Below are 13,269 nucleotides of genomic sequence, written 5' to 3' on the forward strand. Positions count from 1 at the left end.
TCCATTTAAATGTCTTTCTGCCATCTCTCATTGCCTACGACCAAGTTGGGTTTGTGCCTGGTAGACAGGCATCTGACAATACCCGTAGGGTTTTTGACTTGATTGATATCGTTCCCTCTAACACTGGCCTTCTCCTGCTCTCTTTAGATGCAGAGAAGGCGTTTGATAGCCTGAACTGGCAATATATGTCCTCGGTTCTAGACAAGTTTGGTTTTAGTGGCCATATTCTTTCTTCTGTTTTATCTCTATATAGCTCCCCCTCTGCACGGTATTTAGTAACGGTTTCCTCTCCGATACATTTCCTATTACGAATGGAACCCGACAGGGTTGCCCTCTATCACCCTTAATATTTACGTTGGGCATAGAACCCCTTGCTGAGAAGATTAGGATGTCTGGGGGCTTCCCGGGGGTGACTATTGGCACTACTACTCACAAGTTGTGCCTCTTTGCGGACGACGTCCTTCTGTTTGTCACGGACCCGCTATCCTCCCTTCCTTGTTTGCATGCTATCTTGGGACAGTATAGTGAAGCTTCCTTTTATAAAATTAATACGACAAAGACAGATGCTCTCCCCATTAATATCCCAGCTCCCATAGTGTCCACCCTTCAATCATACTATCCATATAACTGGCGTTCGGCTTCAATTCAGTATTTGGGGATCCAAATTCCACCTTCTACGGCCTCTGTTTTTGATGTTAACTTACCTCCACTCATTAATAGTTTTTTAGACCTGACTAAGTCCTGGCTATCTTATGATATTTTGTGGATTGGCCGCCTAGCAGCCTTCAAAATGACTCTCTTACCTAAACTCATGTACTTATACTGAACCATACCTTTTCTTTTCCCTAAAACGTACCTTGATAGATGTCGTGCTATAATGCTACGCTATGTCTGGAAGGCACGGCCACCCCAATTGGCTCGGTCCAAAATGATTCTCCCTCGTAGAAAGGGAGGGCTAGATATGCCCGACCTGGTCCTTTACCAGGAGGCATGTGTGCTGGCCCAGTTTAAAATAAGTATTTACTCACCGGTAACTCTATTTCTCGTAGTCCGTAGTGGATGCTGGGTACTCCGTAAGGACCATGGGGAATAGACGGGCTCCGCAGGAGACTGGGCACTCTTAAAAGAAAGATTAGGTACTATATCTGGTGTGCACTGGCTCCTCCCTCTATGCCCCTCCTCCAGACCTCAGTTAGGGAAACTGTGCCCGGAAGAGCTGACATTACTAGGAAAGGATTTGGAATCCAGGGTAAGACTCATACCAGCCACACCAATCACACCGTACAACTTGTGATAACTATACCCAGTTAACAGTATGAACAACAACTGAGCCTCATTCAACAGATGGCTCAGAACAATAACCCTATAGTTAAGCAATAACTATATACAAGTATTGCAGAAAGTCCGCACTTGGGACGGGCTCCCAGCATCCACTACGGACTACGAGAAATAGAATTACCGGTGAGTAAATTCTTATTTTCTCTGACGTCCTAGTGGATGCTGGGTACTCCGTAAGGACCATGGGGATTATACCAAAGCTCCCAAACGGGCGGGAGAGTGCGGATGACTCTGCAGCACCGAATGAGCAAACTCAAGGTCCTCCTCAGCCAGGGTATCAAACTTGTAGAATTTTGCAAACGTGTTTGATCCCGACCAGGTAGCAGCTCGGCAAAGTTGTAAAGCCGAGACCCCTCGGGCAGCCGCCCAAGAAGAGCCCACCTTCCTTGTGGAATGGGCTTTTACTGATTTAGGATGCGGCAGTCCAGCCGCAGTATGTGCAAGTTGAATCGTGCTACAGATCCAGCGAGCAATAGTCTGCTTAGAAGCAGGAGCACCCAGCTTGTTGGGTGCATGCAGGATAAACAGCGAGTCAGTTTTTCTGACTCTAGCCGTCCTGGAAACATAGATTTTCAGGGCCCGGACTACGTCCAGCAACTTGGAATCCTCCAAGTCCCAAGTAGCCGCAGGCACCACAATAGGTTGGTTCAAATGAAACGCTGATACCACCTTTGGGAGAAATTGGGGACGAGTCCTCAATTCTGCCCTGTCCATATGGAAGATCAGATAAGGGCTTTTACATGACAAAGCCGCCAATTTGGACACACGCCTAACCGAAGCCAAGGCCAATAGCATGACCACTTTCCACGTGAGATATTTCAACTCCACGGTCTGAAGTGGCTCAAACCAATGTGATTTTAGGAAATCCAACACTACGTTGAGATCCCAAGGTGCCACTGGAGGCACAAAAGGGGGCTGAATATGCAGCACTCCCTTAACAAACGTCTGAACTTCAGGCAGTGAAGCCAGTTCTTTTTGAAAGAAAATAGACAGGGCCGAAATCTGGACTTTTATGGATCCCAATTTTAGGCCCATAGTCACTCCTGACTGTAGGAAGTACAGAAATCGACCCAGCTGACATTCCTCTGTTGGGGCCTTCATGGCCTCACACCAAGCAACATATTTTCACCATATGCGGTGATAATGTTTTGCTGTCACATCCTTCCTAGCTTTTATCAGCGTAGGAATGACTTTAACCGGAATGCCTTTTTCCATCAGGATCCGGCGTTCAACCGCCATGCCGTCAAACGCAGCCGCGGTAAGTCTTGGAACAGACAGGGCCCCTGCTGTAGCAGGTCCTGTCGGAGCGGCAGAGGCCAAGGGTCCTCTGAGATCATTTCTTGTAGTTTCGGGTACCAAGTTCTTCTTGGCCAATCCGGAACGATGAGTATAGTTCTTACTCCTCTCTTTCTTATTATCCTCAGTACCTTTGGTATGAGAGGAAGAGGAGGGAACACATAAACTGACTGGTACACCCACTGTGTCACTAGAGCGTCCACAGCTATCGCCTGAGGGTCCCTTGACCTGGCGCAATATCTTTTTAGCTTTTTGTTGAGGCGGGACGCCATCATGTCCACCTGTGGCCTTTCCCAACGATTTACAATCAGCTGGAAGACTTCTGGATGAAGTCCCCACTCTCCCGGGTGGAGGTCGTGCCTGCTGAGGAAGTCTGCTTCCCAGTTGTCCACTCCCGGAATGAACACTGCTGACAGTGCTATCACGTAATTCTCCGCCCATCGGAGAATCCTTGTGGCTTCTGCCATTGCCATCCTGCTTCTTGTGCCGCCCTGTCGGTTTACATGGGCGATCGCCGTGATGTTGTCTGACTGAATCAGCACCGGCTGGTTTTGAAGCAGGGGTTTTGCTTAACTTAGAGCATTGTAAATGGCCCTTAGTTCCAGAATATTTATGTGTAGGGAAGTCTCCTGACTCGACCATTGTCCTTGGAAGTTTCTTCCCTGAGTGACTGCCCCCCAACCTCGGAGGCTTGCATCCGTGGTCACCAGGACCCAGTCCTGAATGCCGAATCTGCGGCCCTCGAGAAGATGAGCACTCTGCAGCCACCACAGCAGAGACACCCTGGCCCTCGGGGACAGGGTGATCAACCGATGCATCTGTAGATGCGATCCGGACCACTTGTCTAATAGATCCCACTGAAAGATCCTTGCATGGAACCTGCCGAAGGGAATTGCTTCGTAAGAAGCTACCATCTTTCCCAGGACTCGCGTGCAGTGATGCACCGACACCTGTTTTGGTTTCAGGAGGTCTCTGACCCGAGATGACAACTCCTTGGCCTTCTCCTCCGGGAGAAACACCTTCTTCTGTTCTGTGTCCAGAATCATGCCCAAGAACAGCAGACGCATCGTAGGAACCAGCTGCGACTTTGGGATATTCAGAATCCAGCCGTGCTGTTGTAGCACTTCCTGAGATAGTGCTACTCCGACCAACAACTGCTCCTTGGACCTCGCCTTTATAAGGAGATCGTCCAAGTACGGGATAATTATAACTCCCTTCTTTCGAAGGAGTATCATCATTTCGGCCATTACCTTGGTAAATACCCTCGGTGCCGTGGACAGACCAAACGGCAACGTCTGGAATTGGTAATGGCAGTCCTGTAACACAAATCGGAGGTACTCCTGGTGAGGTGGGTAAATGGGGACATGGAGGTAGGCATCCTTGATGTCCAGAGATACCATAAAATCCCCCTCTTCCAGGCTTGCAATAACCGCCCTGAGCGATTCCATTTTGAACTTGAACTTCCTTATATAAGTGTTCAAGGATTTCAAATTTAGAATGGGTCTCACCGAACCGTCTGGATTCGGTACCACAAACATTGTGGAATAGTAACCCCGTCCCTGTTGAAGGAGGGGAACTTTGATTATCACCTGCTGGAGGTACAGCTTGTGAATTGCCGCCAGTACTACCTCCTTTTTCTTGGGAGTAGCTGGCAAGGCTGATTTGAGGTAACGGCGAGGGGGAGACGTCTCGAACTCCAGCTTGTATCCCTGAGATACCACTTGTAGAACCCAGAGATCCACCTGTGAGTGAACCCACTGGTCGCTGAAGTTCCGGAGACGGGCCCCCACCGCACCTGGCTCCACCTGTGGAGCCCCAGCGTCATGCGGTGGACTTAGTGGAAGCAGGGGAGGATTTTTGTTCCTGGGAACTGGCTGTCTGGTGCAGCTTTTTTCCTCTACCCCTGCCTCTGGGCAGAAAGGACGCGCCTCTGACCCGCTTGCCTTTCTGGGGCCGAAAGGACTGTACTTGATAATACGGTGCTTTCTTAGGATGTGAGGGAACCTGGGGTAAAAAAGTCGACTTCCCAGCTGTTGCTGTGGACACGAGGTCCGAGAGACCGTCCCCAAATAATTCCTCACCCTTATAAGGCAAAACTTCCATGTGCCTTTTAGAATCAGCATCACCTGTCCACTGCCGAGTCCATAATACTCTCCTGGCAGAAATGGACATTGCATTCATTCTAGATGCCAGCCGGCAAATGTCCCTCTGTGCATCCCTCATATATAAGACTACGTCTTTAATATGCTCTATGGTTAGCAAAATAGTATCCCTGTCAAGGGAATCAATGTTATCTGACAGGGAATCAGACCATGCTGCTGCAGCACTACACATCCATGCTGAAGCAATAGCAGGTCTCAGTATAGTACCTCAGTATGGTGTATACAGCCCCTGGAGAGAAGCGAGCGTGGGCTCAGGTGTGTTTTGTTTTATTTTTTAAAGGAAAGTAAGATTTTTTGTATATATATATATTTATATTTTTCATGCATATTTTTATTTATTTATTACTTATTTGCTGAAAACAGACACATGCGCTTCATTTATTCTGTTGTCATAATTACCACGTAGCAGTGAGTCTGTTGCCAGCAGATCTCACTGAAAATAGAAAACCTAACAAATACTTTCTTTTCTAGTAAGCTCAGGAGAGCCCACTAGGTGCATCCAGCTCTTCCGGGCACAGTTTCCCTAACTGAGGTCTGGAGGAGGGGCATAGAGGGAGGAGCCAGTGCACACCAGATATAGTACCTAATCTTTCTTTTAAGAGTGCCCAGTCTCCTGCAGAGCCCGTCTATTCCCCATGGTCCTTACGGAGTACCCAGCATCCACTAGGACGTCAGAGAAATACTGGTTGAGTAGGGCGCCTGTAGTGGGATGGGTATCTCTTGAACGTACTGGGAGTTTGGACCTTCCCTTAGAAGACCTTTTTAAGATACACCCAAATTCTAGACCCCGCTTATTGTCCCTCCTCCCCGCCACTAGAACATCTTTACAAATCTGGGATAAATTGGTGACTCGCCTGCTTGGACATCAATTTCCATATTCTACTATCTCACTACGAGCCATAGCTAAATTAATCCCTAATTTAAATCTCTCTACCTGGTTTGTTTGTGGTTTGACTGTCTTGGGGGACCTTATGGATGGTAATGTTATGCTATCGTTTTCTCAACTCCAGTCTCGATATAATCTCCCCAGTGGAGAATTATTGCATTATTTCCAAATTCACCACTGGTACAAAGGTTTGCCTAGACAGGTGGCTCCCCCGAACCCGTTATCCCAGGTTGTCTTAACACGTGTATCTCTGTGTGACTCTAGAGGGGACATCTCGTTTTGGTACAGGACACTTATCAGCTTGCTTACTACTACTAAGTCTAATGCGCAGCTGAAATGGGAACAAGACTTGGATCTTCCCCTATCTGAAGCTCAATGGGAACAAATTTTTATTTCTTCTTGCCGAATGTCCAAGTGCTTGAATCACACGGAGATGCATATCAAACTACTTAATAGACTATATTTAACACCGGATAGGCTACACTCATTCTGGCAGTCTTGTTCCAAATACTGCTGGCGTAACTGTGGGGAAATAGGCCATATTTTCCATATTTTCTGGTCCTGTCCTTCCCTTCGACATTTCTGGAGTGAGATATTTGCTTTGATTAATTCGGTCTTACACCTGTCCCTCACCCCCTCTCCGGCCATGGCCCTGCTCCACATTTTTCCTGCTGAGATACCACCTCATCAGAGATATCTGGTGGGGCATATTTGTATAGCTGCCAGGGCTGCATTGGCCCAAAGTTGGAAACAAGCTTCTCCCCCTCCTCTATCTCTAGTCACCAACAAAATTCAATTCCATTTTACTATGGAAACTGAGTTCATGCCTTACTCTTCTGCGGCCTCCTCCCCAATGGTGAAATAGAGAGCATGGCATGACTACGTCACTGCTGGAGGGGGTGTTTCGCCTTCCCCTTAACTGACTCGGCTTATACTTCCGCTCTGTGCACCGGCTGTGCCTTACTAGCCCTGTGTCTATTATAGATTATCTGTTTATTGATATGTTTTCATGTTTGACCCGTGTTTATCTTTATCTTTTTCCAAGATAACTTTGTATTTTTCCTATTGTATCTATATTGGATTGTTATATTTGACTTCTGACAATTTTGATATTTGCATGTTTACATCCCGTTCCCTTGGTTCTTTTTACCCCCCCCCTTCCTTCTTTCTTTCTGTACCCCTTCCCCTTGCAAAAAGAAAACTTGTTTTCAATAAAAACTATTGATGAAAAAAAAAAAAAGTGACCGGGATCAGCAAATCTTGCAGCAGATCGCCCAGCGGAGCCTAATAGCCATGCAAAGGATCGTGCTCAAGTGCTCTGAGAAGTGACTATTGACTGCTTAGGTGGGTGGAGGGTCCCTTTGTGTGGTTTTTCTCTTATATAATCTTAACTGTAATTGTTATTAATAATATCTGTATATATTGTACATATTGCGGTTATGGTTTTATATTGTATGTTTAGTGCGTATAATCCCCAGGACCCGTGCAGAGTTGGGAACGCTGCCTTTCTCAAGGCGGAGAGGAGCGATAGGCAAAAATAATGCACATATGAACCTGGGATATACAGTATCTAGGTACAAATTATATACTCGTAGTTCAGTTTATTTCAGCAAATGTTTGGTTGAGGTTTGCTTATACTGTACAACAATGCATCACATACACAGTGACTCACATGTAACTCCCCTCTTACTGTATAACAATGCATCACATACACAGTGACTCACATGTAACTCCCCTCTTACTGTATAACAATGCATCACATACACAGTGACTCACATGTAACTCCCCTCTTACTGTATAACAATGCATCACATACACAGTGACTCACATGTAACTCCCCTCTTACTGTATAACAATGCATCACATACACAGTGACTCACATGTAACTCCCCTCTTACTGTATAACAATGCATCACATACACAGTGACTCACATGTAACTCCCCTCTTACTGTATAACAATGCATCACATACACAGTGACTCACATGTAACTCGCCTCTTACTGTATAACAATGCATCACATACACAGTGACTCACATGTAACTCCCCTCTTACTGTGTAACAATGCGTCATATACACAGTGACTCACATGTAACTCCCCTCTTACTGTTTAACAATGCGTCACATACACAGTGACTCACATGTAACTCCCCTCTTACTGTTTAACAATGCATCACATACACAGTGACTCACATGTAACTCCCCTCTTACTGTATAACAATGCATCATATACACAGTGACTCACATGTAATTCCCCTCTTACTGTATAACAATGCATCACATACACAGTGACTCACATGTAACTCCCCTCGACCCGTATAACAATGCGTCATATACACAGTGACTCACATGTAACTCCCCTCTTACTGTATAACAATGCATCACATACACAGTGACTCACATGTAACTCCCCTCTTACTGTATAACAATGCATCACATACACAGTGACTCACATGTAACTCCCCTCTTACTGTATAACAATGCATCACATACACAGTGACTCACATGTAACTCCCCTCGACCCGTATAACAATGCGTCATATACACAGTGACTCACATGTAACTCCCCTCTTACTGTGTAACAATGTGTCATATACACAGTGACTCACATGTAACTCCCCTCTTACTGTATAACAATGCATCATATACACAGTGACTCACATGTAACTCCTCTCGACCCGTATAACAATGCGTCATATACACAGTGACTCACATGTAACTCCCCTCTTACTGTATAACAATGCATCACATACACAGTGACTCACATGTAACTCCCCTCTTACTGTATAACAATGCATCATATACACAGTGACTCACATGTAACTCCCCTCTTACTGTATAACAATGCGTCATATACACAGTGACTCACATGTAACTCCCCTTGACCCGTATAACAATGCGTCATATACACAGTGACTCACATGTAACTCCCCTCTTACTGTATAACAATGCATCACATACACAGTGACTCACATGTAACTCCCCTCGACCCGTATAACAATGCGTCATATACACAGTGACTCACATGTAACTCCCCTCTTACTGTATAACAATGCATCATATACACAGTGACTCACATGTAACTCCCCTCTTACTGTATAACAATGCATCATATACACAGTGACTCACATGTAACTCCCCTCTTACTGTATAACAATGCATCATATACACAGTGACTCACATGTAACTCCCCTCTTACTGTATAACAATGCATCATATACACAGTGACTCACATGTAACTCCCCTCTTACTGTATAACAATGCATCACATACACAGTGACTCACATGTAACTCCCCTCTTACTGTGTAACAATGCGTCATATACACAGTGACTCACATGTAACTCCCCTCTTACTGTATAACAATGCATCACATACACAGTGACTCACATGTAACTCCCCTCTTACTGTATAACAATGCATCACATACACAGTGACTCACATGTAACTCCCCTCTTACTGTATAACAATGCATCACATACACAGTGACTCACATGTAACTCCCCTCGACCCGTATAACAATGCATCACATACACAGTGACTCACATGTAACTCCCCTCTCCAAACTCTCATAGTAACCGCAGAAACAAATCTGCTGGAGTAGATTTGGATGATATCTCTCAAATGCTTTGACTCCCTTCAGACGGGAAAATATTATGTCCACATCTTCTCCAGATCGTTCCAGGGGCCTGCAATGAAACCAACAGGGAAACTCACACAAACGACAGTGACTGGAAGAGAGATTGTAGCACAAATATATAGTATAGTATATATATATATATATATAGTATATATATATATATATATATATATATATATATATATATATATATATAGTGTATTATATACTATATAGTATAGTGTATTATATAGTAAAGTGAGGCTGGTAAGTCGGATGCGTGTGAAGATGAGACAGAGGAAATGGAGCGTAGCAGCCATCATTAGGACTCGATCTGACAGGCGTCACATCATGGAAAGAAGACAGTGGAAAGTGACTGTATCAGTACAGAATGATAGCAGCCCGCTGAGGGATACAGGATTTGATGCAACAATGAAGCTGACACAAATCTCTGCAATTCACTACTGGCTTCTTCTTATTATTATTATTATTACTACTACTATTACCACTACTACTACTATTATTATCACTATCATTGTTACATAACTACCAACTTTGCAGATGTCTGATGCGGTACCCCTCGGGCCTTCCACGCCTCGAGAAAAAGGAGTGGAGCCTCATGGAACACCCCTGCACAGCCTCTATTCTTCTCATCTCCTGCTGCTGTGAGTGATGCGGGACCCTTTGGGTGGCGAAGGCATCCATGCTTCCGAAAGGGGGCAAAAGGGTTGGCGCCTTGAGGAAAAAGGGGCGGAGCCTCATGAAACAACCCTCCCCCCTGCACAGCATCCTCATCTTCTACTGCTCCAGAGCAGAGATGTGTGTGCTACCCCACCCCCCACCTCCCTCTGCGGCACACTGCCGGCCACAGTCAGTGGGACAGCAGGACTGTCCCACTATCTGTGGGACAGTTGGATGGTATGTTATTATTTTTAGTCAGTAAACATTGCTACTTAACTTATCATTTAGGGGTCTATTCATCGTCTCTTCATTTCTACAAAAGTAAGTGAAAATTGTAATTTTCACCTACTTTGTAGTAATTAAGTATCGTGGAGATTCATTATAAAAGGTAACGCAGGAGATATCACATTTCAGCCCTGACCTGGCACGCTTTCCACAATCCATCAAGCTCCGAAAATACTACATTTTCGGAGCCTGACTGAGGGAACCTTCACCATCTTCAGATAGCGCTTGTTCCTGCACCCCTGCTTCTTCCTATGGGAAGGAGTTCCGGGGCAGAGGAAGGGGATCAAATTGGACCCTTCCAACTCTGTTAGGCTGCTTCTGCAAGTTCACACATGCACAGCAGCACAGCGAGTAATACTCAGCAATGCTAAGGAATCTTGTGGACAGCTGATCTTCGGATCAGCTGTCTCCATACCGGAGCAATGTAGGACTGCTCAGGTGATTTTGTATGGAGTTGGATAGAACCCTTAGAGTGATGGCCAGATGGGATGCTTTTGCACTGCTCCACCAAAGTGGCCTCCAAATAATAATCCTGACACAGAATGTAATCTGACCAAGGAGTGGTCTATGGGCTTTGGCTGCCATGTCTGTTTATACCGTTTTTCCTTCATGAGTACATCCAATTACTTACATATAGCGTGTAAATGTAAATGCAAATAAATTATATATATTTTATTGATATCAGGTGTGACTGTAACTCCAGCGACTAGCATAAATATATATACAATGTAGGTATTCACATTGTAATTCAATAGAGCATTGTGCAGCTGGTTAGACCGTGACATCACTAGTGCAGTAAGTGGTTACAAAAAAATAAAAAGTTACACATGTTCCGCCACCCTCCTGAGCCTCAGCAACCCTTATCTATCTTTCTCTATGTATCAAGCACTGACCTTCATCTCAGCGCAAGTTACTGTTAACTCCAGTCCTTCCACAATGTACATATCAAAGGGTGGAGTGTAGCCAAAGCTCTGGCTAATTGCTGTCTACAGTGTGGTGCAGAGCAAGAATTAAATGTTGTGCTTGTAGCAAATATACAGGACAGTTTGTACTAGATCAAGGTCAAGGCCTGTATCTGATACGCTGATGAAAGACAGATAAGAGGGGCGTGGCCTGGCTAGCAGTGGGGACAGAAGCACCTCACATGAGCTCCTGCTACCCAAGGGCTAAAAACTCAAATTTACCCCCCTAATAGTGTCCCGGTGCCACCTCCACATACCTTGCTGCCTCTGCTTTCGGTGGCCTGCAACGGGGAAGCGAGCTGCGGAGTCGGGAGGCGCCTTGGCTGTCTCTGCGGACTGCGGCCTTCCCCTCCTGGTGAAGCCAGGGCCTTGATTTTGGCGCCTTGCGGGGCTGGGCTCCGGAGCTGTCCGCGGGAGCCGGGAATCCTCCTTCAGCCCTTCTGGATCACCTGTGCCTGGCTGCGGTGACCTCGTCCCCCCCCCGTGGGCCCCCTCAGCGGAGCTGTGTGGCCGACGAGCCGGGCCTGCGACCTCCGTCTACCTCCGGCCGTCGAGGCCTACTGCGCACCCTGCAGCCGGGGCCTGGAGTTTGGGGATACCCGGCCGGGAGCTCCGGGACCGGAGCGCGGCCGCACCGAAACCCCCAGGACCTCGGACCTTCCTCCCCTGGCTTGGCTGAGCACCCCCTGACACCTGGAGAGAGCCTCAGCACCTCCATCAGCCCCACAGGAGATATTTGAGGAGTGTAAGCTGCCCTGTGTGTGCTGCGGCGGCCATCTTGGATCCCTGGGACATATGCTGGAGGGAGCTGTGCACATCTAAGGGAAGCCCTGAAAGGCTGTATAACACGTCCAGCGGGCTGACTTACCTTCAATGTCCAGTCCACTTGGAGGGTGGTGAGTACCTGTTGCTGCCACAGCAATCATTCCCGATCTGCACCCCTGCCCCATAGAATCCTGTGACACGAGCCCGGAACCTCCATTTTGCTTTCTGGCATTCAGCCAGGGTGAAGATAAATTGCATTATACCACACACTCCTCACCCTTGCAGGCTTACAGATTCTGCCCGCACTGCCGCCCGCAGTGGCGACAACCATGAAAGGGCTTTAATATCCACGGGGTGTGCCAGGGCCACGGGATGAAGGGTTAAGCCGCAACCTACCCCGACATCAGAGCTGACGCCTGGGAGAGCCCCGGCCCCGACGCTATGACACTCGGATCTATATGTTCCTGACCCATTCTCAAGATGAGTTAACGCAGGATAATAAAGTGCCATAACTAAGCAGTTCGAATCTATTTATAACGTTCTGGCACACTGTCCCCAACTCAACGGCTAGGACACATGAAGATGACAAATTTATCCCCCTCGGGAGGCCGCTACGGTGAGCTGCTTGATTTACAATAACAGAAATCAGGAACACGAAATAATCTTGAATACCGATCACCTTCTACGAACCTGATAAGACACCCTCCTCCGCCCCCCGACCTTCCTGGGGCTTTCATTATTCACTCCACCAGCCGCATAGGAGAACGGTGCGAAGCTAAAACAGACAGCAGCCTGACCTCCCCGGACTATCCGCTTAATGTACGGACCCTGAACTGTGTCCCCTCGTCAACAATTTTTTCATCCCCTTTTCTTTTTCACCTCCACCGTTATCCTCCCCCCCCCCCTTTTTTTTGTACATATATGCCACTATGTCCAAAAATAAAAAAGCAACACAAGTCCCGACTAACTTCTTTGGCTCAAAATCTAAGGGCCCGCAGAACCCCAACATGTCCGCAGGCTCCCCCCCTCTCCGTGCTCATCGGAAATAGGTATCGATCCTCAGATACAAGCAGTCATGTCGAGCCTACTGGAGGGGGTACAATCTGCGTTCAAACAGGAACTCTCGAACGCCATAGCCGACTTTAAATCGGACCTTACAGCCCTCGGCAATCGAACGGACACATTGGAAACTAAGACAGACGATCTCTGTCGCTCCCAACACCGACTTGACAGTGAGCTCACCAGATTGCACGAAGAAATGGAGATCCTCAAAGAGC

General features: G+C 46.8%; 1 protein-coding gene across 3 annotated transcripts in view; it reads right to left on the reverse strand.

Annotated features, from left to right (window-relative positions):
- The window catches only part of RAPGEF4 (Rap guanine nucleotide exchange factor 4), a 626,758-nt gene that overhangs the window by 564,000 nt on the left and 49,489 nt on the right, over window positions 1-13,269 (reverse strand). For all 3 annotated transcript variants that reach the window (XM_063933451.1, XM_063933450.1, XM_063933453.1), the window contains exon 2: window positions 9,227-9,369. In XM_063933451.1, coding sequence (XP_063789521.1) covers window positions 9,227-9,369 — 143 coding nt within the window. The remainder of the gene's footprint in view (window positions 1-9,226; window positions 9,370-13,269) is intronic.

Source organism: Pseudophryne corroboree, chromosome 7 (genome assembly GCF_028390025.1).
Source record: "Pseudophryne corroboree isolate aPseCor3 chromosome 7, aPseCor3.hap2, whole genome shotgun sequence".
NCBI lineage: Eukaryota > Metazoa > Chordata > Amphibia > Anura > Myobatrachidae > Pseudophryne > Pseudophryne corroboree.